This window comes from Rhinolophus sinicus, chromosome 3 (assembly GCF_057876585.1).
Source record: "Rhinolophus sinicus isolate RSI-liver-muscle chromosome 3, RSI-T2T, whole genome shotgun sequence".
Classification (NCBI taxonomy): domain Eukaryota; kingdom Metazoa; phylum Chordata; class Mammalia; order Chiroptera; family Rhinolophidae; genus Rhinolophus; species Rhinolophus sinicus.
Genome location: NC_142503.1, coordinates 192,097,458 through 192,123,352, shown reverse-complemented (window position 1 = coordinate 192,123,352; position 25,895 = coordinate 192,097,458). Strand labels below are relative to the sequence as shown.

The window sequence follows — 25,895 nt, the reverse complement described above, 5'->3', positions numbered from 1 at the left end:
ATAAGGCCTGTCACTTACTGGCCTATCTAGTTCTGAGATTTATATTTTACCTTAATTCTCAAAAGCTCCCGTCACCGAAAAAAAACTCAGAAGGCAGAAGTCGAAAAAGCATTTAGTTACATGTCAGTCGCTAAAGCCCACAAACCTCTGACCAAATCTTAACCCCTGTTCTGAAGGAAAGGAGCAATGGGACTACTGCTAATGTCTACTGGGCATGTGAAATGTGTCTAATGTAACTGAGAATGGACGATTTACGTTTATTCATTTTAATTAAACTTAAATATAAAATCTAATACTCAATTAACAACAGATTTATTGATATAATTCACATACCATAGTGTTCATTCTTTAAGGTGCACAATTCAGTGGTTTTTAGTGCATTCAGAGTTGTGCAACCATTACCGTTGCCTCATTTTAGAACGTCTTCACCCCAAAAAGAAATCTCCTACCCATACCTCCCTCCCCCAGGCTCTGGCAACCATTAGTCTACTTTCTTTTTCTATACATTTCATATGAATGGAATCATACAATATGTGGCAGCCTTTAGTGTCTGTCTTCTTTCATTTAGCACAATGTTTTACAGGTTCATGCACGTTATAGCATCAAACAATACTTCATTCCTTTTTATGGCTGAATATATCTCCTTATATGGGTAGACCACATTTTGTTTATCCACTCAGCAACTGACAAACATGTGTATTGTTTCTAGTTAGGGACTATTATGAATAATGTTGCTATGAACATTTGTGTACAGGTTTTTATGTGAACATCTATTTTCAGTTCTCTTGGGTATATACCTAGGAGTAGAATTGCTGGGTGGTATGGTAACTCTATGTTTAACTTTTTGAGGAATTGTCTATTACTGGAAAACTTCTGAGTATGTTTCGAACAGCTTGGATATGTGGATTTATTTTTTCACCTGTAAATTTTATGAAACCTAAATACAGATGAAATATTTCAGAAGAAATTTAATGACTGAATTAAGTATAAAATACACCGTATTTTAAAGAATCAGTATGCAAAAAAGAATGTCAATATCTCATTAATAAATTTTAACATTAACTACACGTTGAGATGATAGTACTTTGGATATACTATGTTAAATAAAATATATCAATAAAATTTTTTAAACACCCACATTAGCTGATATTTACTTCAGGGCTGAACTATTTTCACTTGTTTAAAAGGTAACCTGGACCAGTGGTTCTCAACCCTGGCTGCCCATCAGATATAGCTGGGAATCTTGTAAGATCAAAACAGCAACACCTATGCCCTCCCTCATACAATGGGATCAGACTCTCTGGGAGTGGAGAGTGAGCACCTAGAAGTAATAAAAGCTAAACAAGTGATTCTAATTTGTAAACAGGATTGAGAATCACTGAACTAGATGCAAAAATTCACTTGTAAGTAAAACTACAAATATTATGCACAATTTTCTCTTGAAATAAATGAATCAGATTAAACTGGAATCAGAAAAGAATAAATAAAATGCCCCAAATCAGCATTTAACCAAATAATGGTAATTTTGGTTGCACAACCAAATTAAATGAAAAGACATGTATCTCTAATGAATATTAACTATTTCAATTGTATTTCAGGACATAAAATTAAATTTAACAAGGATCAAGCTAAATTGTCAAATACTTGGTTTCTGTCACAAAAATAGAATTCTCAAGTGCACTGCAGAATTTTATTAAAGAGTGAATGTGTTATGGCACAGCAGGAGGTCATTCCTTTGTCCAAATAACCAAAGAACTCCCATTCTAACCTGCATCTGTTTATAGCTCTCCTGCTCTCTCTTCAGAGTGGCATCCGCTTCGTGCAGTCTCTCCTGAAGAGTTTGCAGAGCTTGATTCTGCAGGCTACTACCTTCGCTGTGATCCTGCATTATTCTAAATGAAAACACATCACTTGAAATGACTCATTTCCACAGTGTACAAGTAGTAAGGTAGAATAATTTTTAGAGCATTGGCTTGTTAGCACAAAAGAGATAGTCTGACTAAAACATTCTTAAAGAAACCTTTTTCCCTTTTAATGACATGCCATCTATATTTTTAGGCATCCAAATATAAGCACTCACCACGTATGTGTCGAAAGACTAACGGCACTATGTTCCTCAAATACTTTTAAATTGAGAATTAGCTAACAATGCATCTCAAGATTCAAACAATAAATCCAATTTTAATTACACACATTTCCAACATTACTAACAGCTAAATTTTTATAAGGTAGTAAGTATGTATACTACAGTGTTTATCATTAGTTGAATGGAAAAAGACTCATTCTAGCCGATTTTTTCCTTATTAATAGAATTAGCTACCGTGATTTTTCACTCTGTAAGGCTTCTAAAGCTTCTGTGCGAGTGTTCAGTAGCTGATCAGCTTCCTGTAGCCTCACTCTCAGTACAGCCAGCTGGGAATCCTTTGCAGCCAGCGCTTCAGTCAGGTCATCCACTTGGGCTCGAAGTTCTCGAGTTATTCGATCACTATTTGAATGGTCAACATTCCACTTTTCAACTCTTGCTCTTGCTTTGTTTAATTCTTAAAAAAAAGAAAGAAAGAAAGAAAAAGAAATTTCTCTATTCAAGCAAACAGATCTTTTTCAGAGCACTCACGATCTCCTTTGAGTCCCTTTAGTACTTCACTTCTTGCCAAAATTAGGAGCTTACAAGTATCTTCAAATTTTTTTGCTCCAGATGGGACACTCATTTTTCAAGGCCAACATTTACACCTATGTTACAGTTTATAGGTTGGAAAGGGGCATGATGCTAGGTCCTCCTCTAGAAATGTTTTTTTTAGAGATATATTGTAAAGCATTTGGAAACCAAAACAAGTAGTTAGCAGAAAGTTCACAACACCAAAACAGTTAGTGGATTTGTAGAGTTCTGCTAGGGGCAAGAAAGAATGCAAATTCAAAGCAAGAGTAGATAATAATGTATACCCAGCAAGAGCAAAACAAACAAAAACAAAACCAACATACCGTGTTTCCCCGAAAATAAGACCCAGCCGGGCAATCAGCTCTAATGAGTCTTTTGGAGCAAAAATTAATATAAGATCAGATATTATATTATATTATATTATATTATATTAGACCGGGTCTTATATTAACATAAGACCAGGTATTATTTTACATAGTTTATTATTTTATTATATCACATCACATCACATCACATCACATCATACCTGGTCTTATACGAACATAGGACCAGGTCTTATATTAATTCTGGCTCCAAAAGATGCATTAGAGCTGATAGTCCAGCTAGGTCTTATTTCTGGGGAAACACAGTAGGAAAGAATCTGTTTATTTCCACTACTGGGACAAAAAGATATTATTTTTTAAATCTAGGAAACTGCTGCAGAAAGAGCAATGCAGTGCAGATTTCCCTCACATGCCATCTGTAATTGCAGTTTACCAGCAAAAACATTGTTTTTAATATTGAAGCAAACTGTACAGGCTCTCAGGAAAAGCTCTATCTCTACATCTACATTAGTCTGGATAAAGTGAAGCTTTTCTTGAAGTCAGTCTAACAGCTCTTAAACTATCTTTCTATTGCACTCTGCTGGGCCTCCATCCGTCTTGGCAAAACATTTCCCACTGTCCTCACACTCCTTTCTAATTAACCCTAGGAACCGAGACAGATTTTGTTTTCTCCTCAGCCACACGTAGAAAAACACTAACATATTCCCCCATCACTACCTCAGCCATGGGATTATTTACTTTGTAATTACCCATCTCTGAGAAATCTGAGGGTTTTGTACTCTAAGACCATTGCATTGCACAATTCCAGAGCGTACTATTCAAACGGAATCCCATGTTTATTTTGTGTCCTCTGGAGCAGGGCAATACTATGACTTCACCTACTAGCACCCAGTACTTTGTTTAATCCCACCTTGGTTCATGAAGAGTTCCCCCAGGAGGTTCAGGATAAGTCAATCAAAGGAACCAGATGATTGCTAATGTTCTGTTCGTCTCAGTTCTTAAATTTCATGGTTCCTACAAAATGACCACATAAGCCGATGTTCTCTGTTTTGGGCTGGTTGGAGGATGATTGGTCCCATTTCCAAATCTGGGCCCTGTATTTCTATGAAAACACTATTTTATAAATCTCATCTAACATATTTCTCATAGCTTAAATGTAATCAAGGTTTTAGTTTATTTTTGAAATGTTAAATTCCTAATTCTGGACAATGTGAATAAGGCTCTACCTTCTTGAGTTTCCTTGGCTCTTTGCAGTAATGAAGCCATTTCTTGATTTAAAGACTGAACTTCATTCCTCAGCAGTTGATTTTCCAGTCGAAGATTAGACAGTTCGTGAGATTTGCCATCATCAGTAGGCACTGGATTGTGATCAGCGCAGGAAGCATTTGATGATACATTTTCCTTTGAAGAATCCTCTTGGACTTCATGACCAGAATCTGAACTGTTAGAGGCTTCTGTAAAAAAGGAATACATTTTTATTACGTTGGAAGGCTTACTACATAGACAGTAGTAGTGTACTTCGGTAGAATGCCTTACAGCGCCAGTTGACTGCTGTAGCTAAAATACCATAAAAAATAAACTTAAATTCTCAATAGACTTCCCTCTGATGAAATTTCATTCTCATACATGGAGCCTATAGATCTCTAAGGCTCCTCAAAGTCTGGATACACTGAATGAATGGTGATAAAGAATAGATGCAAGAATACAGTTCTGGAAAGGATAAAATCAGAGATGATTTAAGTGATTGGACTTAGGTAAAAAGGGTGTTGGTCTCCCTTTTGCTCTAATTTGTTTTTGAAAAAAAGAAGAAGTCTAAACATTGAAAAAATTGGAAAGGCACAAAAAGCAGCTGTAGGTTTCAAGGCAAGGAGAGTAATAATAATAGGTCAGAGCTATTTGTTATATACCAAACTGGAATCTAAAATGCCGTCCCAAAAAGACAGAGACTCGGGAATTCAGATTCATCCTGTTTCTACTTTGCGACTAAGTATGATGCAAATGTACTTTTTACTTACTCTAAAAAAATATGTATGTGCTAATAAATGAACTATATTTAAATGATAAAATGGGCTAAAACAAACTATATGGGTAAAAGACCTGACATTTTATAAAGGAAGATAATCAATAATCATATGGAAAAGTTCTCAACATCTTTAGAGATCAAGTTACAACCACAATGAGAACCAATACACACCCACTAGAATGGCTAAAATTAAAAAGACAACATCAGGGTCGGCCCGGTGGCTCAGGCGTTTGGAGCTCCGTGCTCCTATCGCCGAAGGCTGCTGGTTCGATTCCCACATGGGCCAGTGGGCTCTCAACCACAAGGTTGCCGGTTCAACTCCTCGAGTCCTGCAAGGGATGGTGGGCAGCGCCCCCTGCAACTAAGATTGAACACGGCACCTTGAGCTGAGCTGCCACTAAGCTCCCGGATGGCTCAGTTGGTTGGAGCGTGTCCTCTCAACCACAAGGTTGCTGGTTCGACTCCCGCAAGGGATGGTGGGCTGCGCCCCCTGCAACTAGCAACGGCAACTGGACCTGGAGCTGAGTTGCACCCGCCACAACTAAGATTGAAACGACAACTTGAAGCTGAATGGCACCCTCCACAACTAAGATCGAAAGGACAACAACTTGACTTGGAAAAAAGTCCTGGAAGTATACACCTGTTCCCCAATAAAGTCCTGTTCCCCTTCCCCAATAAAAAAATCTTTAAAAAATAAATAAATAAATAAATAAAAAGACAACATCAAATGTTGGCATTGGTGAGGATATGGAGCTACTGGAACTCTCATAGATTGTTCATGGGAGTATAAAATGGTATAACCACTGTGGAAAAATGTTTCACAATTTCTTATGAAATTAAGCACACTCCTACCATTTGATCCAGTAATTCCACTTCTAGGTATTTATCCAAGAAAAATGAAAACATTTTCCCACAAAAACAAGGACAAAAATGTTTGCTGCAGTTTTATTCACAATTTCCAAAAACGGGAAACAATCCCAATGTCCATAAAAGAGAATGGATAAATGTGGTATAGCCATACAACAGAATACTATACAACAGCAGCAAATAAACTATTGATATACCCAATTACTCTACCATGTTGCGTAAAAGAAGTCAGAGAAGAAAGTGTACATACTATATAATTCCATTTATATGAAGTTTTAGAACAAAAACTAATCCAAGGTGAAAATGTCAACTTCAGGCTTAGAAGATCTATTAGCATCACATTGCTATGGCCCTTTCAATATTTACTGGTCTAGAAACCACCTAGAGAAGGAAAAAATTCAGATGTCCTGGCCCCATCCCCAGAAAATCTGATTTAGGAAGTCTGGGGAGGCATCCAATAATTCATTTGTATTAATCACACAAGTGATTTTAATGCAGGATGTCCAGGGACCACTCTTCTCTTCTTTTTTCACCTGGAAAACTCCTATTCATTCTTTAAGACCCAGCTCAAATTACAGACTCTCTGACCATGCCTCAATTATTGCATTTACAACACTATACGTAAATTATCTGTTTACATGTCTATCTCACCCACTAGACGCTGACCCATTTCATTTCACTTCTGTATCCTGGCACCCAGTAGGTTCTCAATAAATGGTTGTATGATTAATCAAAACATAGTTGAAAAGAAATTTAGGAGTGTGTGTACATAATTAATCAACTGTTACAGCATGCTTCTGTCTTGAAAGCCCAAAACCCTTGCCTCTACCACTTTTTTATCTTGAAGATACAAAATAAATTTTATTTACTAACAGCCAAGATTGTGGGAAAAGCTGTAACATTTAAGGACATAATAAGCTTCCATTAATCATCAACTTGATAAGGAATCCCTGCGAGAAACTATCATGTTTATTGCTATTTAGAAATGGTTAGTAGGTACTTGAATTAGCCACACTACCATGTTAACCTCAGATGAGATGAGGAAATGTACATGTAGAGGTAATTTCACAGCAAATTAAACAATTGAAAACCAGAATTCTAATCTCTTACTTCACTAAGTGAATGCCTTAAACCCTTCAACTTGGATCAAAGTTTAGTCTCTCAGCTTTACTTCTGAGAGATGCAGGAAAAAAACAAAACAAAACTGACAATCAAGAATATATGTGAAGTACAGCCTTCTGTCATTTTTATAATCCCAATTACAAAAAGAAATTGAGATAGTTCCAATTCCAAAATTGTGTTTTCTATCATATTTCAAAATTGTCTTTTTGTATCTTAAAGCATCTTAATCATTTTGGATGCAATTTCTCAGATGCTGGGGGTGGGAGGGGATTTACCCTACAGACAACATTCAAAGGTCCCTACTATAACTGTATATTGACTAATAGTATGTCATGCTGCACAGAGCCTGCCTTTACATCAGTGGGAACAGCTAAGAAAACAGAGAATGAGAAACACTACCAGAATGTATTAGGTAATGGAGACACATCTAATTTGCTTAACTTTAAAAGAAATAGAGGACTGATTAACTACCATGGCTTTGGCTCCCAGAAGGATTTTCTTCAGTGGTTTTGATGGTGTTTATGCTGGTGTTCACAGAACTGACACTTGCTGTCCGAGAACTCTGAAGTACATGTATCTTGCCTCTTTCCTTTTTGATTTCCACCTTCCCAGTAGGCTCCTTCTGTGAACTATTAAGAAAGTCAAACAGCAGCTCATCATCAGGTTCTGACTTTTTTCTCCGAATAAACTGGGATGAAGGCCTAGGAACAGATGTGTTTTCAACAGGATGGGAGGCCTCCACTGATGTCCTAGGTCCTGCTTTCGCATTTGCAGTGCCAGCTAAGACAGTGGCTTTTTGATTTTTAATCTTATCAGCTGCTGAGGAAATATAATTATCTTTGGGTCCAGTATAAGTTAGATCTGTATTTTGCTGGTGAGGTTCAGGATAATCAGTATTTTTGCTATATATGATGTTGCTGGTGTTCTCCTTTCTACTGAGAGCTGTTGCAGCCCCTTGATCGACTCGGTTTAAAAGATCTTCTGCCTTTCCAGCAAGATCAGCAAACCAAGACATGATGGTAGCAGAATAATCCTATTGGTGAACCTATAAAAAGGAACATAAAGTGATCAGTGTGGCATAACGGCAGAGCGTAACAGTTGCGATCAGGCCTTGGAGTCAAGACAGTCTGGGCTGCGTGCCTAACCCTGCCTCTTACTAGCTATGTAACGGAGCAAACTATTTAACTGAAACTGAGAAACTTTATCTATAAAATGAAGAAAATAAGTGTACTTACATTATAGGACAATTTTAAGATAAAATAATATTAAAAAAACACTTTGTAAGATGCCTGGCACACGGGAGGCACAATTTCAGTACTTGCTGTTACCAAAATTACGACTGCCGCTGTTCTTATTACTCCTATTTCAGCAAAGGACAAGTGTTAATGTAACAAAACCATCCAAACAGAAATAATCAACATGGCAAAACTTCAGTACAACCAAATAAAAACAATAATTCCCTGAAGCTTGTTTTAAGGTGCTAAAACTTGAAGAAACTTCTGATTAATACAAAATCTACCTTCATGTTAAAATGCAGCACTATTATCAATAATTTAGGTACGCACAAAATCTGTCTAAAGTACACCTTCAATAAGTTAAATACTCAGTAGCTACTATGTGCATATTAAGCTAATTTAGAATAAAAAAATCAGGTAGCCATTCATTTGATACATATGTTTGAGTACTTATGGCCTGCCACAATGAATCAGAATAATGATGAAGTAATTAATCCTTATGATATAGCAGAGTACTGTATAAAAAAGTTAAACATTTCTTGAATGTGCATTGTTCTTTTGCCTGGAACACTCTTTCATAGTTAACTCTTGTTCTTCATCTCCACTTGAATGTCACCTGTTCAAAAACTGTTCTCTTTCTTTCCATCTAAATTAGGTCTTATCATTCTCTATTCACACGCGATTCTTTTCTCTCACAGCCACCTTTTATGTTTTATGTATTTTTTTCTGTCTTTCTCTACTGGAGAAGTGCGGAGGGGAGTAGGTGGATACATATGTTTGAGTACTTATGGCAGGCCCTGCTTTGCTCACCAACGAATTGCCAGCATTTAGCACATAGTAGGCACTCATAAATACTGCTGAATGGAATTTTTATGTCCGATACCATGCAAACATTCTTTATCACACAATTTTCACAACCACGTTACGTGATAAGTAGCAATACATATATTCTTTTCTCACACATGGGGGAAAAGGTGTAGAAAGATCCCCGAGTTTAACTGGCAGCTCAGATACTGAAGTCTAAGTCTGCCAAACCCATTTTTTAATCTCTGCCTTTCCCATCTAGCCTCAGTATCTGAAAAACCTCAAAAAACTCACCCTCTAAACCAGGGGTGTCAAAACTGCAGCCCGTGGGCCAACTGTGGCCCGCAATCCATTGTTAAATGGCCCGCAGCAAATTCCAAAAATATATTTAGTTTACTTAAATAAACCAGGTGAGGCAATATGTACTTCACCTCCAGTCAGTGGCCCAGCTGTTTGTGTATTTTAACGAATATGGTCCTTGGTAAAAAACGCTGAAAAAAGTTTGGACACCCCTGCTGTAAACCTATTCCTTGTGAAACGGGACTAACTGCCTTTGTATTTCGGAGTTTATGTGAAATCAAATGAAAATGGAGCTGAAACGCTTTGTAACATATAAAGCTCCCTACAGATGTATTATTCTCAAGTAAACAATAGTGGTATGGGGCAAATTATCTCTCCTAATAAAGCAGTGAAAACACACTTACATGGCGCCTCCCCTCCCATTTTAAAGTTAATAGGTCTTTAAAACAAAAGCCTTTGGCTTAAGGATAATTATCCAAATAAACACTAAGATGGGCCCTGGGCACTTGCCCCATTGACACACATCAGGAACAGGATTTCAGAGGCCCAAGGCCCTCAAATAATTCCTCTGGCACTGCCCCCAGGAAACGGCTCACGCGGAGGTGACGGAGGTGACGAGAGAGGGTGACAGTGCGTGGGATGGGGTGGCGGTGGCGGGGCCTGCAGGAAGGCCAGATGTCAACAGAGGAGGACAGGCGGGGGGTCAGTCGGCGGGTCTTGGCAGTGTCAGTCCGTGGATCCCAGGCAGGCGAGCGCAGATGCCCACTTTGCTCCCCGCCCACACTGCTGAGCCTCGAGGGGGAAGAGCAGCCCAACCAGACTGGGGGTGGGAGGCAGGAAAGCGGGGGGCACTAAACAAAATCGGCCGAGGCCCAGGGGGGTCTCCCGCCGTCTTCCTCAGCTCTCCACCCGGCGGGGAGACGAGTCTCCGAGGAGAGGACGCCGCCCCCGCGCCTAAGGCCGTTAACACCCCAAGTGGACCCGTCCTGCCCACTGGGCCCTCGCCGCCGCCTCACCTGAGGACTCTGGAGTGGCTGCACCACAGCCTCGACGCCCTTCTGGGCCACCCCCCTCAGCCGCCAGCCGGGAGCAGGCCCAGGCTGAGCAAACTCCGTCCGCTACCTGTCACGGTCCTGCCACGGCCCTAAAACTCTTCCGGGAGACGTGGAAGGGCAGCGAGGACCCAAAAACAGAGTGGCTCCCGCGCTGCCTGAGCGGCCCGGAGAGGAGCGCAGCCACCTGGAGGCGACTCAGGCGGCGGCGCCGGCGGCCGCAGGGTCCTCACGCCTAGCCACGCCCTTTTCTTCCTGTGGAGCGACGGGGCGGGGCCAGCGCCTGCGTGCGTGTGACGTGACTCACCTCCCTCTGACGACGGTCTGCACGCGGCTGGCAGAACATTGCAGGCCACGCCCACCAGGGCGGGGCCCCACTGACACCTACGTAGGTGACAGAGGCGGTGCCCCTCGAAGGAATTTGAAGCTTGAGTTTGGCGGGGCCCGAGGCCCAGGTGGAGCAGCCAGCATTCACCTTTCCCTCTTCCTCCTCTGCCCCGCGGTTGTTGAGGATACAGAAGACAAGGTTGCTAATTTCATGGAGCGTCCTCTCTCGTGAGAGAGACAGGTATTAAGTAAAGCAATGAATGAACAGGACAATTTCAGAGAATTGCCAGAGCTGTAAACACAAGAAAACGGTGAGAAGTGATTGGGGGAAGGGGAAGGTCTCTGGGGAAGTGACATTTCAGCTGAGACCCCAAAGATAGAAAAGTCCGGTATAGGGCTTTCCATACAGTATTGTAGTTATGTCATGCATACTGTTCATTGAATGTTTGCAATTAGTCTAAAATCCACATGCAGTGAACCCAACAAATACTCAACGCCTACAATGCGTACAGGATTGGGCTAATTTAGCTCTAATGATAAGCCTACAACATATCCCGAGGATCCCCATTTTCATGTTGAGGAAACTAGGGATCAGAGAGGTTAAGTAACTTGCCTAAGATCATCTGCCCTGATGAGTCCCCCTGACTCCAAAGCCTGTGCCTTTAGATTCAATGATTTACTGTCCGCAAATTAAATATTGGGAGTAATTACAACTCCTTCCTCTCAAGTCAGGTTTAGCCCCGTCCAGGGCACAGAAAGCCTTTCAGCAGCCCTGGGAGGCGGTGATAATAAGACAGCATCTAGCAGTTAGTGCACCCGTATTCCGTGCGGAATACAGCGATAAGCATTGCGCGTGCTTCACCTCATAAAATGCTCACAACAGCGGTGAGCAAGGTGCGGTTAGTGTCCTGTAGTACGTGCTATTGTTATTCCCAACTATCCGGTAGCTCTTCTCGTTAAGGATTGGCTATCACCACCACCTGTTGCCAGATGACTGCAGTGCATCCTGTAAGAGTGTCCTTTCCAGCCTCACGCAAGTCAGGCTTGATCATGTGACTTGCTTTGGCCAATGGAAGAATGTCACTCGAAGTGCCTTCACCACTTTCTGAGCAAAGCGTTTATTGTGTGGTTCCACCAGCTCTCTTGATCTCCCCCAGCCCTCGTGAGAATAACCTGTCTGGGATGGGGCTCCCTCCCTCCCCCCGGGTCCTGGAATTGATGTGAAGCAGCTTACGTCTAGGGTGCTGATAATTTGTCTGGACTTTGGTGCTGATTATAGGTGTGGATACATATGCAAAAGTTCATTAAATTATGCTTAACATTTGTTAACTTTATTGCGTGTATGTGGTAGCTCAAAACAAGTTTTAAAAAATACACATTCCCATTAATAAGGCAATTCCACTTTTAGGAAATTATACTACAGATATACTTACACATAGGCCAAATGACATATGCAAAGTTACATTAATTACAGTATTGCTTATAATAAATATTGGAAACAAGTTAAATGTTCACTGATTTAAAAATCTTGGTAAATTCATCGAATAGAATACTATGAGCTGTTAAAAAACACAGAAGCTCTTATGTAGGAATATGAAAAGAGCTTTATGACCTTAACAATGTATGTTAAGTTTTTTTAAAAAATCAACGAAAAAATGGTGTTTATGGTGTGCTATCATTTGTATACAAATATCTTTTATGGGTAGATTCTCTCTCTCTAGGGACACTTCCTTGGAAGGGGAACATGGCTAGGCAGCAGGAGTGAGATGGACGTTTATTAGCCAACAAATCCTCTTTTGTATATACCCTTTGAACTCTGGACCATGTTTTTTTTTTTTTTTTTTTTTTTTTTTTTTTTTTTTGACCATGTATTTTTAAACAGTAAAGAACATAAAAAAAATTTTTTTTAACTTAGAACACCTTAGGAAGCTGAATGCACTCCCCATGTCTTCACAGCCCTGCCTTTCACTCACCTGACACCTCTCATTTATGTCACCTGCCCAGCCCCTGCAGGATTCCTCTAGGGATTTTGTGACACTCATTAGAAGATTCCCGTGTTTCTTTAGCTCCTAGTTCTGTGATTCTACTTCCTTACTGAACAGACCTGAAGAATGAAATTGTGAACCTCTGTGCATTTTTATCTTTTACCAGCAGGGGGCACTTATGACTTAAAAATATATGTTTGTAAGGGCAGCCAGCCCGCTCAGTTGGTTAGAACACGAGGTCTCAACAAAAAGGTTGCCGGTTCAAGTCCCGCATGGGATGGTGGGCTGCACCCCTTGCAACTAAAGATTGAAAACGGCAACTGGTCTTAGAGCTGAGCTGCGCCATCCACAACTAGATTGGAGAACAGAATGACTTGGAGCTGATGGGCCCTGGAGAAACACACTGTTCCCCAATATTTCCCAATAAAAATTAAAAAAAATATATATGTATCATATATAATACGTATACGTATAATAATCATATATAATACGTATAGTTATTATATATGTGTTATAACTGCATTGACAAGTAAAACCAGTATTGCTGTATCCTTTTGTTTATAGAGCACAGAATGTAATTTTTTCCATGAATTGACCCTGAACAATGCATGGAACTTCATTTTCCCATACCTGTTTGGAAGTTCCTCCAGATGCATCAGGCCAATCCTGATGTTTTCCATGTTGTCTGCAATGCAAAGCTGCCCCTAGAGATGAGTCCCTTTGCCACTAAGCAACTGATGAAACCTCCTAGGCCCCATCCACCCCACATCCTGTCTCTGCTCTTAACTGCGGGCAACTTTAATCCACAGGGTGGGCCCACTGCATTTATTCATTTAACAAATATGTAAGCACTTGCCATGCAGCAAGCCCTGTCCTAGGTGCTAGGTACGCAACAGGGAAACAGAGATAGATGTGGCCTATGCCTTCATGGAGGGGAGATGGACACTAAATAAATAAACAAATAACAATATGTTAATACATGCAGTATGCAAATTACTATGCATTTGCATAATTATAATTGCACAAATTATAATAATACAATATAAAACCATATTACTATAAATATTATACAGGAAAAGAATGAGGTATCATGTGGAGAAGGACAGGACCTAGTTTACTCAGGGTGACCAGGGAAGGCCTCCAGAGGGGAAGACTGATACCAAGACCTGAAGGATGGGAAGAGAACAGCTACAAGGTGTGGGATTATGGGGGGGTGGGGGAACAGGGGCACGTGGATAACATCAAGGTTAACATTCCCAAGGGTGAGATGGCTGGACCGTGTGCATACGAGTGACAGCTGTTTAAGATGGTGCTTGAGAGGGAGGCCTGGGCCAGATACTGCAGGGCCTTGTGAGCTAGAGTAAAGAGGCTGGGTTTAATTTCACACATTGTTAGTTACTGTGCTCATAAAGAAGTACATAGATTTTTCAGTGGGTAGGAGCAGAGACAGGTCTAGGACTGAATTCACAAGATCATGTCACTCTCTCAGGATACCATGGGCTTTCTAAGGGTAGGGAGTTGGGAAAAGTGGGATCTTCTCTCTATGAACAATAAGGAATTTTTCGCTTGATCATTACAACCCCCTTTTCTTTTTTAAACTATCTTTTGGAAAATTCATTTGTTGATTGATTCAACAAATATTTATTGTGCATTTACTTTGTGCCTAGTATAATCTAGGTCCTGGGGATATCAACAAAAGTAACAAAATGAAGATTCCTGTCCTCGTAGAGCTTATCTTCTTCCAGTGAGAGGAGACAGATGAAAGTCAAATTCCTGGCTTCTGAGATGGTGGTAAGTGCTGCACAAAGCAGGGAAGGGAGGGGTGCTGTTTGGGATAAAGGTGGCCATTTTCAATAGGGTAGTCAGAGAGGGCTGAATAAGAAGGTGACACCCCTGTCATAGAGGTGATGGAGAGAGCCCGTGGGGAGGGGTGAGGAAAAGTGTTCCAGCCAGAGGGGACAATCAGTGCAGAGGCCTTTGAGGCAGGGGCAAAGGGGGCCCGGATGGCAGGAGAAGGGTCAGAAAGATTGGATTTGAGGGCTCAGATAATATAGGCCCTTCTAAGCCATGCTAAGGCTCTGCATTTTATCCCAAAATTGTTGGGAAGCCATTAGAAGATTTTGAGTTGAGAAATGCTTTAACTTATGTTTTACTAAGGTGGTGGGCAATTTTTCTATCAATTTGACCGGATTGGGGCATGCCAGATATCTGGCTCCCCATTATTTCTGGGTGTGTCTGTGAGTGTGTTTCTGGATGAGATTAGTATTGGGCTGAGTGAAGCAGCTGGCTATCCCCAGTGTGGGTGGACATCATCCAATCTGTTGAGGACCTGAGTAGAACAAAAAGGCAGAGGAAGGAAGAATTCTCTCTACCTGAGGGTTTGAGCTGGGACATGGGCCTTCTCCCCTTGGGCTGGGACTCATACCATTGGCTTCTCCTGGTTCTCAGCTGTTTGGACTGGAACTACATCAATGACTTCCTCATAGATGATAGATAGATAGATAGATAGATAGATAGATAGATAGATAGATAGATGATAGATAGATAGATAGATGATAGATAGATAGATAGATAGATAGATAGATAGATAGATAGATAGATGATAGATAGATAGATAGATAGATAGATAGATAGATAGATAGATAAAATTGCTTCTGTTTCTTTGGAGAACCTGACTAATAAAACCAGGGCCCCACTGGAGGATGTATTGAGAATGGACTGAAGAGGCCTACAGACAGGAGCAGGACAGGTGAGCAGGCCATTGCAATGACCCTGCTGAAAGGAGAAAGGAGACGGGCTGCACCAGATAATAGCTGTGGACGTGATGAGAAGTGGTCAGATTCTAGATCTGCGTTGAAGAGAACCAATAGGATTTGCTGACAGGTTGAATGTAGAATGTGAAAGAAAGAGAAGCATCAAGGATGAAAACGCCCAGGTTTTCTTCTGGAGTAACTGGAAGGAGGACTTGACATGAATTACATAGATGGAGAAGGCTGTGGGAAGAGCAGACTGCGGGGGAAGATTGGGAGCTCAGATGCGAACACGGCCAGTATGCCAGCCAAGTGGAGATGTCAGGTGGGCAATGGGATATGTGAGCCTGGAGTTCTGGGAAGAATCATGGCTGGATAAAAGCTTGGGGAGATCAGCACATGGATGAAACTTAAAACCATGTGACTGGATGAGTCAGCCAGGGAATAAATAGGGGCAGAGATAAGGTATCCTGGAAGCCACATGAAAAAAGTGTTTGGTGGGCCGGCCCGGTGGCTCTGGTGGTTGGAGCTCCGTGCTCCTAATGCCAAAGGCTGTCGATTCAATCCCCACATGGGCCAGTGGGCTCTCAACCACAATGTTGCCGGTTCGACTCCCGCAAGAGATGGTAGGCTGCACCCCTGCAACTAATAATGACAACTGGATCTGGAGCTGAGTTGCGCCCTCCACAACTAAGATTGAAAGGACTGGGCCGGCCCGGTGGCTCAGGCGGTTAGAGCTCCATGCTCCTAACTCCGAAGGCTGCCGGTTGGATTCCCACATGAGCCAGTGGGCTCTCAACCACAAGGTTGACAGTTCAATTCCTCGAGTCCCGCAAGGAATGGTGGGCAGCGACCCCTGCAACTAAGATTGAACATGGCACCTTGAGCTGAGCTGCCGCTGAGCTTCCGGATGGCTCAGTTGGTTGGAGCGCATCCTCTCAACCACAAGGTTACTGGTTCGACTCCTGCAAGGGATGGTGGGCTGCGCCCCCTGCAACTAGCAACGGCAACTGGACCTGGAGCTGAGCTGCGCCATCCACAACTAAGACTTGAAGCTCAACGGCACCCTCCATAACTAAGATTGAAAGGACAACAACTTGACTTGGGGAAAACAAAAAAAGTTCTGGAAGTACACACTGTTCCCCAATAAAGTCCTGTTCCCATTCCCCAATAAAATCTTTATAAAAAAAAAAAGTGTTTGAAGGAAGAGGAAGTGATTGACTACATTAAGTTCTGTGAGAAGGCATGATTTCATATACACAAAATATCCAGAATAGGTCACTTCATAGAGACAAAGAGCAGATTAGTGGTTGCCAAGGGCTGGGGGAGTGGGGAATGGGGAGTGACTGTTGATTGGGTCCAGGGTTTTCTTTTGGGGTGATGAAAACATCTTGGAACTTGAAAGGGTAGGAGGTGGTGGTTGCACAACATTGTGAATGGACTAAATGGTACTGAATTGTACTTTTAAAATGATTAATTTAATGTTATGTGAATTTCACCTCAATAAAACAATTATGTGAGAGATCAAGCATACTGAGATTGAGAAGTGACCTGTGGATTCGTAGTGTTGAGCTCACTGGTGATCTGGACACGAGTTGTTTTGGGTGGCATAGAGCTAAAACCTAAAGGGAATAGATATAAGAGAGAATGGTCATGGGAGGGCTGAAATGAGGCCACAGTCCTCACAGAGTTTTCTCTCCTCCCAGAGTCAAAGGAAGGATTGCATGTTTTCTATCAGCTTTATTCATGAACCTCAGGGGTCACTCACCTCTGGAATCTGGCTTTGACCTTGGCATCAGCAGATTTCTGGTACGTTTTACTTTCTTGAGCTCCTTCATGCATTGAAGTTGATGGTTTTGTCCAGTTTTACAATTTTTGCCAATTTGGTGGGTGTCTTGGTATCTCATTGTGGTTTTTAATATGTAAACATACATATGTACATCTAGGTATATATGTATATAAATATGTATCTTATAAATCTATAAAATGGGTATGTAAAATATGTGTATATATAAAATACACTTAAAATATTTCTTAATCTAGTGTTTTTTTAGGTATTTTAATGTAGGAAGGCTTCAGGGTTTATTCAGGATATCCACAGCTTTCTTGGAAACAAACTTCACTGCAGTTTCAAACCTATCTTTACAATGAAACGTAACACATAAGGAGGAAAGTACAGAACGCGTATCATATATATGCCTCAGAGCCCCCAGCTGTTCTTTTCAACCACAACCCTCTTCTCTCCTGAAGGAAACAACAATCCTGATTTGTATGGTGATCAGTTCCTTATTTTTATGCGGCTCTATCCCTTAGAACTGAGCGCGCGCACACACACACACACACACACACACGAGTGCATGTGAAAACTGGTAAAATCTGAGTAAGGTCTGTCATCTGGTTGACAACATTTGGCAATGCCAGTTTCCTGGCTTTGATATTGTACTATAGTTATGTAAGATGTTACCACTGGGAGAAGCTGGGTGAAGGATACACTGGACATCTCTTTTGCAACTTCCTGTGCGTCTATAACTATTTCAAAATAAAAAAATTTAAAAAGTGTGCTTATCTTTTAGCTATGTAGTAAAATATGTATCGATGATGTATTAGTTCGCTGTTAGTGCATAACCATCAAAGCGTAATGGCTCACAGCAACAGTAAGCTTTTCTTTATTTTTTATTAACAATTTCTTTAAAAAACTTTTTTATTTTAAATTAGTTTCAGGTGTACAAAACAATGCACTTGTTAGACATTTCACCCTTCATTAAGTGATAACCCCCTTCCCCCAACAGTAAGCGTTTCTTCCACTGTTTCTGTGGGTCAGGAGGCTGGCTACCACAGTCTGCTCTCTGGTCCTCAGTGATTCAGTCCTTCTGACATGAAAAACACATGCACCACCTGTAAAAGCCCTCAAGAATCTCATTACAGCATCAACTCCAAGTCCAGAGTCTCACCATCTAAACCATAGCCAAGCTCCCTGTTGCGGAAGAATGACGAGGACCGAGAGACTTAAGCGGCACGCAGAGATCAGGGAGAACACAGCTTTATTACACCAGTGGGCTCAGTGGGATTGTTCCCAAAGAACTGAGCACTAACTGGTGTCAGGCGCTTTGTTTTATAGGGTTAGGCCTCCGGGTTAGGGGGAAATCTGGCCAGGGTGCTGGGGAGGTCCGTCCCTAGCAGATGTGATCTCTTAACATTGTTTTGACAGGGAGGCCTCTAACAATAGTGCCCGCGGGAGACAGCTCAGATAAGGGGATGGAGGGAGGCAGCTCCGATAAGGGGATGGAGGTCCAAGCTGGGGGCCTGCAGGAGACATCTCCAAGGGGGGATGGAACTTTAAGCAGGGACCTGCAGGAAAAAACCATCCCAACATCCCCAAGGACAGTTACTCTTGATCTGAAGACCTATGAACTAAAAAGGCAAGTTATCTACTCCCTTGCCAACACATAGCAGTGAAACAGGCATAGAATAGATCTTCTTATTAAAAAATGGGAGCATGGGAGACACACAGGAACCCCTGGTCCGTAGCAGTGGATTCTGAACCCCAGCCCCAGCAGGCCACATGTTGTTAGTTCCCTAATTAGGGCTCAAGGCCTGAGAAGATTCACTATGGTTCTTGGTTTCACCCTCTGAGTCATCTTCCCTTTTCTGTGAAATGAATCCTGTCTTTATTACTGGATAGTTTTCTTAGACTACTTTCTGTCTGTAGAATTTTGTGGATCCAAAGATCTCTTAATCTGTACTATCAGCCCAAATTGGTGCTGCTTTTGCTAATACAATGCTCTTTAAAACTTTGTGGGTCTTTAACAAATTTTATTGGAGTTTATTTTATTAGACAAATCAACACCCCCAAAATTTCTTTGAGATAAGCACCTCTTTATTTGGAATTTGCCTGAGTGAGCTGAACAAAAACGCTCTTAAAATTCTCAGAAGCCCTATTGTTGGACCGGTTATCGAGGCACTGCCTTAGATCTTTCAAATGCGTCAGCCAAGGATTTTACAGTCCACCTTTGGTTTAATCTTTAAATCATGTTTTCCTGACTTGTGCTCTGATTTTTGCCCAGAAGACATTTCTAAAGTTCAGCATTGTTAGCTACCTAGAGAGTCTAGGAATTTTCAAATCTGGCAGGTTCTGACAACTCTATGTTTTAGAGTTATGTTTTCAGCTTAGCGCTTTCCTCTTGCATTTTACTGTAGGCAGCTAGAAGAAACCAGGGGACACATTCAGCCCTTTGCCTATAAAACTCTCATTAGATCACCCAGTTAATTAGGTTGGTTTTCTACTTTCCAGGTTGCTATGGGTGACAGTGTGGCTAAACTTTCTGCCATTAAATATTAAGAGTCTCCTTTCTTCTAGTTTCTGATGGTATTTTCTTCATTTTCCTTTATACTTTCGTGGCCGGCTTCCCTGAGGGCCATTACGCTTCCTTTACGTGCCTCCTTGAAGCCCTTTAGGTTTTCATTAGTACATTCTTCAAAGTCTTTCCAGTTTCCACTTCTGGCTGATTGCAAAGCCACTCTCCCATTTTTAGGTCTTTTTAGGGCAGCACCTACTTCCAGGTGCCAGTCTCTGTATTAGCTATCTGTTGCAGCGTAACAAATTCTCCCAAAACCTGGGGCCTTAAGCAATATTATGTTCACACGTTATCTCCCTCAGTTCTGTGGGCAAGGATTTGGGAGCCGTTTGGGTGGCGGTTCTGACTCAGCTTCTGTCAGGAGGCCTCTTATGAGCCGCAGTCATCTGAAATCTTGCCTAAGGCTGAAGGATCTGCTTCTTACATGACTGGCAAGTCAGTGCTGTCTGTTGGTGGGTGGTCTATTCCTCTCCACATGGGCTTCTCAACAAGGATGTGTTAGTGTCCTCATGGAATGGCAGCTGCCTTCCGCCACCAGGACTGGGACAGAATGAGGCCGGTGAGTCACCTACAGGGCAAAATGGAAGGAGGCATTCATGCTCAGTGTTGTGTAAGGGCAGGGTCAGCACCTCCCTAAATTTTAAAATCCTCCCTTCGTTTTCGGCCCTGGTGCCTTGCTTACCTCAGCCTTGTCCCCCACAGGGAGCAATCCAAGAGACCAGTGAGGAAGCCACAGTATCTGTTATGGCTCAGCTTTGGAAGTCAGAAGCCAAGACTTCCACCATCTTTCACATGTTACACATCACATCCCTGATTCCGCGTGGGAGAAGAATACACATGGAATTCTGTGGGAGAAGACTACACAGGACATACAGGGATCCTTAGGGCCCATCTTGGGGGCTGATTGGCACAGATGAGATACAATGATGTCTGGGATTTGCTATAAAATAATCTGAATTCAGGGGCACTTTGTGCGAGTACAAATCAAACAAGACCGGCCACCAGTTAATCAGCGTTGAATGTAGTTGATCGGTACGTGGGGGTCCATTATGCTGTGCTATCTACTTTAGCAAATATTTGAGATGTTCCGTAATAAAAAGTTAAAACAAAAAAGGACAATGTGATATAAGGTGGCAGTTCCGCTCAGTATGAGTAGAACAGCTGCTCTTCCCAAACCCAAGTTCACCTTTTGTGCTACGTCTCACAGCGTGTTTGATAACCACTTGCCTAGTTGGTCAGAGTTACCCGAAAGCTAACATAATAATTTTTATTAAAAATATAATTACAATGGGAAAAAAGTTTCAGAAGTACATGTATCAAATCATAGCATTTATTTAAAAATTTTAAAGCTGCAAAACAATATGCAATTAAAAAATTTTATCTTTTTAGAGCAGTTCTAGGTTTGCAACAAAATTGAGAGGAGGGTACAGAGACTTCCCATATACCCTCTGCCCCCACACATGCATAACGTCCCCAATTTCAACATTACTCACCAGAATGGTACTTTTTTTTTTTTTTTTTTTTTTTACCAAGGACGAACTTATATTGACACGTCATCATCACCCAACGTCTATAGTTTACATCAGGGTTCAGTCTTGCTGTTGTGCGTTCTATGGTTTCAGGTATAGTATAAAAGTATAATGACATGTCTCCATCATTACAATGCCACACAGAGTATTTTCACTGCCCTAAAATCCTCTGTACTCTGCTAATCCATCCCTCCATCCCCACCCCTGGCAACCACTGCTCTTGTTACTGTCTCCGTATTTTTTACCTTTTCTAGAATGTCATGTAGTTGGAATTCTGTAGTATGTAGCCTTTCCAGATTGGCTTCTTTCACTTAGTAATATGCATTTAAGTTTCTTCCATTCTTTTCACTGTACTATGTAATTTTTATAGGTGTATAAATGCATATTAAGAGTATAAAAATTTACAGTAATAATAAACATTAATTTTTAGTTACTTCTGGGAGGAGGATACAGGGACAGAGGGCTTTCACATATATGTTTTTTAAGGGTCAGAAACAAATATGGTAAAGCTGGATGATGGTATATGGGCATTTGTTATTCTACAGTCTTGTGTTATGTTTGAAAATTTTCATAATAACAAAGTTAATTATTCCTAAAAAAAACCCAACCAAAATCCCAGGGTACCCACTGCTATTCAACATTGTACTAAAAGTCCCAGCCACTTAATAAAATAAGCAAAAGAAACAAACATTTAAAATTTTGGCAAATGATCCGAATACTGCCATAGTGCCTAAAATAAGAGATCTTTTAGGGGACTTGGGTAAAGGTGTTTTTGTTTGTTTTGTTTTGTTTTGTTTTGTTGTAACATAAGAGCATTTGTTCAGGAGCAGGAAAAGTGTGAGTATGAAGACACCAGAGCTCCTTCTCTGAATGATGTAAGGTAAGGAATTGGCCCTGGGAGTTTATCAGCATAAATCATCCCTAAGAAGATGAGTGTTGGATTTACTCATACATTCTGCATAGCTTTTCGTTGGTTCAGGGTCTGTCCACTCATTTGTGAGAGCATGAAGTTGTTTGGGAGACTTTTATGGAATACAATCCTTTGTTAGTTATTTACTGCTTCCTGTTTTGAGCTTTTTATTCCTCAGTCAGCAAACTCACTTTTAACCGAGTGCTTTGCTGTAGAGAAAGAAGGAAGAAGAGGAACTCTTTTTTTCACGTTAGCTATTTCTACTTTTGCACTTTGTTAATTATTGTCTGTGTGTTTTGCTGAACATGACGAGCCAGCCTCACTGTGCAATTCAGTCCTGGTTTGGGGAAGTCATGGGTTGCGGGATACCAAAGATAATCGTGGCTTTTGCCAATGTCTTTTCATGCTTCTTGGGGAATGAAGATAGAAGATGTGATGAGAGATAATACTGATAGTATTTCTTTGATTTATTGAACCCTAAAATTGAAAAATAAGTTTTATTTGGGAGAGGAAATATAAGAAAATAAAACAAGGTGATACCAGGAACTTGATTCAACCAGTGATTTTCAAGGCATGACCTGAGATCAGCCCAGATTCAGCCCCAAGTCTTAGACTCTTTCACCTGTAGCAGCATCTGGAGAGGCATCTGAGCTGGAAATCAGATGAGCTGGGTCAAGTCCTGCTTTGTGGCTGTTAATGAAAAAACACACAGCCTAAGAAACAAAGCTTATAAGAGTTTATTTGAGCCAAACTGATGCCAATTGCCAGGGAGCAAAGTCTCAACGAATTGAGAAAATGCTCCAGAAAATGGCCGTTTTGCAATTTATTTTATACATTAGAATCAAAGGAGGGTTACATGAAATCCACTGGTTGTAGATTAAGGGTGGGAGAAAGCAAAGCGGGGAAATCTCTGAGATTGGATAAAAAGTAAAATGGATAGACACACACTTCTTTTACACTGGTGGGTACAGGATAGTTAGTAGCATTTTATAGCAGATAGAGATAGTATTTGGGGAACAAGAACAATGAGGGATTTTGTAGTTTCCTGCTCTGGTGTGGTGCGTTGTGCTCCTTGGGGGATCCAATGTTATCTTAGATGCAAAAAGACAACAGATAGGCTCACTTAAGGTAAAGACTGATCTTTGTTTAGGAAACTACAGGCCAACAATGTGATTACCGTCCACGACTAGGAATTTTATGTTCAGACCATCTTATGCGGTTATTTTCAGTCTCCTGAGCTTGTCAGGTTTAACCTGTAGGCCCTTTTCCGTCCTCATGGCTAACTTGCTGTATGATTTAAGTGTCATGTTTCCTTCAGTATGTCAATTTCTTTATTGGCAAAACCAGGGTCCTAGGCTATCTGCTGTCCAAAGTTATTCCAGTTCTAAAATTCTACATCTGAAAGTCAGAAAGCGACTTCATTAAATCTAGAAAGAAGGTTACCAGAAGTTGAAACCAGAGCGTTCTTCTGATTAACTTGCATGCGTTCATTTGGTATTCAGCCAATATTTGCTAAGTGCTTACAACTACAATATTTTGAGGAACTGGATAAAAACACAGAGTGGACCAATTCTTATGCACTGCTGTGCAGTGATTACTGAGCACAGTGCATTGGGGGAAACCAGATCTGCCAAGAGAATTTTGGCGGAGCTGCAGTGTCTTCCTCAGCTAGTAGCTTGAGCAAAGACTTCTTCTCGAAGGTAATTCCACAGGGAGGCCACTAACATTTTGTGTGCTCTGGGGGAAACCTGGTCTTAAGGAGAGGGGAGGGAGTCAGGAGCCTTTGATTGCCCACCTCAAGCTCAACCATCAACCAGCAGGCACATCCCCTTAATTATCTCCTTCAACGATAGATAAATAAAATCGGGGTTGTTTTTTTATTTTTTACAACGACTGTCTTTTATTCTGATATTCTTTCTTTCCTACTTTTTTTCCCCCCAGTTAGTATGTCCTTTCTTTCTGGAAATGAGGTGATAGAAAATGGCAGTCATTGTAGTTGTTTTTATTATTTTTCTTTGGAGAGTGCAAGGTGAACACCCTGTGTCAGTTTGGGAAGCTGTAGACTGGCTGATCTGTTAAAGTGGGAAGAGATCGTAGGGATCATTGAGTTCAACTCTCTCATTTTCAAAATAAGAAAAAGTGGAGGTGGAGCCGCTCACCCACGGTTGCCCAGAATGTCTCTGGGTAATTCGTTTGGTTTCCACTCTGCCCGCCTCCTCAAAGGTGCCTTCTGATCCCAGGAGTCTAAGAATTCTTTATCAACCTTCTTATCGGTGCACACCAAGCTTTGACATTCTGGGCAGGTCAAAATGCTAAGAGGCTTCACCCAGGACCTGGTTCTAGGGGAAATGCTTGGCTCCACTGAGCACCGAGCTGAGTTAATCTAAACAAGTCACCTGACCTGGACCAGCCCACACAGTTACAAGACAGTCAAAGACCGTGAAGTTCATCTGCCACGTGACTAGGAAGTGCTTACTGGCCCAAAGGCGAATATGTTGACTGATTGTGTGTTGGAAACTAGGAGTTCTTCACCAAGACTCAGCGGACTGGGACATGTGACTTATAACCCGTGGGGCTGGACTCCAACCACACGTTCTTGGTTTAGCTCTTGCTGCTGAAAATATACTGCAAAGGCACCTGTGAAAATGCCCAGACCTTGGGGAATACAAAAATGAAGCTGCATTTCTATCTTTATCTGTTTGTTTATACCCAGTCTTTTTCCAGAAAGGACTGAAGGTAGAGTTCGTGTTAAAATGGAGAGTGATACTGAAGTTATGTAAATACAGAAGTTGTGTTCTGACCTGAAACCCAACTTTTTATTTAAAATGTCAATAGAAAATATTCAACTAAAATTTTTATACTTCTTAGCTCTATAGTACAAAGTATTAAAAAACAACTTTATTGAGATACAATTCATATAACATAAAATTCACTCTTTTAAAATGTATAATTCAGTGCTTTTTAGTCTATTCACAGTTGTGCACCCATCACCACTACCTGATTTCGGAATATTTTCATTACCCTCAAAAGAAACTCTGTACCATTAGCAGTCACTCTCTGTTCTCTCTCAGCCCCTGGCAACCATTAATCTACTTTTCTCACTGTATGGATTTGCCTAGTGGACATTTAATATAAATGGAATGATACAAATATGACCTTTGTAATGGCTCCTTTCACTTATCATAATGTTTTCAAGGTTCATCCATGTTGAGTAAAACACTTTTTAAAAATACAAATAGGGGCAGACGGGTGGTTCAGTTGGTTAGAGTAAGAGCTGCTGGTTCGATTCCCACATGGGCCAGCGAGCTGCACCCTCCGCAACTAGAATGAAGTCAATGAGCTGCCGCTCAGCTCCTGGGTGGCCAGATGGCTCAGTTGGTTGGAGCACGGGCTCTCAACCACAAGGTTGCTGGTTCGACTCCTCTACTCCCTCAAGGGATGGTGGGCTGTGCTCCCTGCAACTAACAACAGCAACTGGACCTGGAGCTGAGCTGCACCCTCCACAACTAACATTGAAAGGACAACAGCTTGACTTGGAAAAGTCCTGGAAGTACACACTGTTCCCCAATAAAGGCCTGTTCCCCTTCCCCAATAAAATCTTAAAATATATATATATATATATATATATATATATATATATATATATATATATATATA

The 25,895-nt window shown here is 41.2% G+C and overlaps 2 protein-coding genes and 2 long non-coding RNA genes across 5 annotated transcripts in view; 2 read left to right on the top strand and 2 right to left on the bottom strand.

Moving 5' to 3' along the window:
* Positions 1 to 10,484, bottom strand: part of GOLGA5 (golgin A5) — a 30,958-nt gene extending 20,474 nt beyond the window's left edge. The window contains exons 1-5 of one of the 2 annotated variants that reach the window (XM_019745375.3): positions 10,347 to 10,484; positions 7,463 to 8,036; positions 4,206 to 4,433; positions 2,321 to 2,540; positions 1,769 to 1,892 (exon numbers count right to left, since the gene is read on the bottom strand). In XM_019745375.3, coding sequence (XP_019600934.2) covers positions 1,769 to 1,892; positions 2,321 to 2,540; positions 4,206 to 4,433; positions 7,463 to 8,006 — 1,116 coding nt within the window. In that variant the 5' untranslated portion in view covers positions 8,007 to 8,036; positions 10,347 to 10,484. The remainder of the gene's footprint in view (positions 1 to 1,768; positions 1,893 to 2,320; positions 2,541 to 4,205; positions 4,434 to 7,462; positions 8,037 to 10,346) is intronic. The other variant, XM_019745382.3, reaches the window with a different exon arrangement.
* A 130-nt stretch (positions 10,485 to 10,614) lies between these two features.
* LOC109454602 (uncharacterized) lies at positions 10,615 to 20,619 on the top strand. The gene is made up of 4 exons (XR_002138486.2): positions 10,615 to 11,020; positions 14,362 to 14,485; positions 17,151 to 17,253; positions 20,502 to 20,619. It is a non-coding gene; the product is annotated as an uncharacterized LOC109454602 (long non-coding RNA).
* Positions 19,181 to 25,799, bottom strand: LOC141570509 (uncharacterized). The gene is made up of 4 exons (XR_012494552.2): positions 24,398 to 25,799; positions 22,861 to 22,928; positions 20,482 to 20,657; positions 19,181 to 20,367 (listed from the first exon to the last, which is right to left on the bottom strand). It is a non-coding gene; the product is annotated as an uncharacterized LOC141570509 (long non-coding RNA).
* Positions 23,822 to 25,895, top strand: part of LGMN (legumain) — a 37,316-nt gene continuing 35,242 nt past the window's right edge. The window contains exon 1 of the mRNA XM_074327025.2: positions 23,822 to 23,938. The gene's annotated coding sequence lies outside the window, so the exon portion shown is untranslated. The remainder of the gene's footprint in view (positions 23,939 to 25,895) is intronic.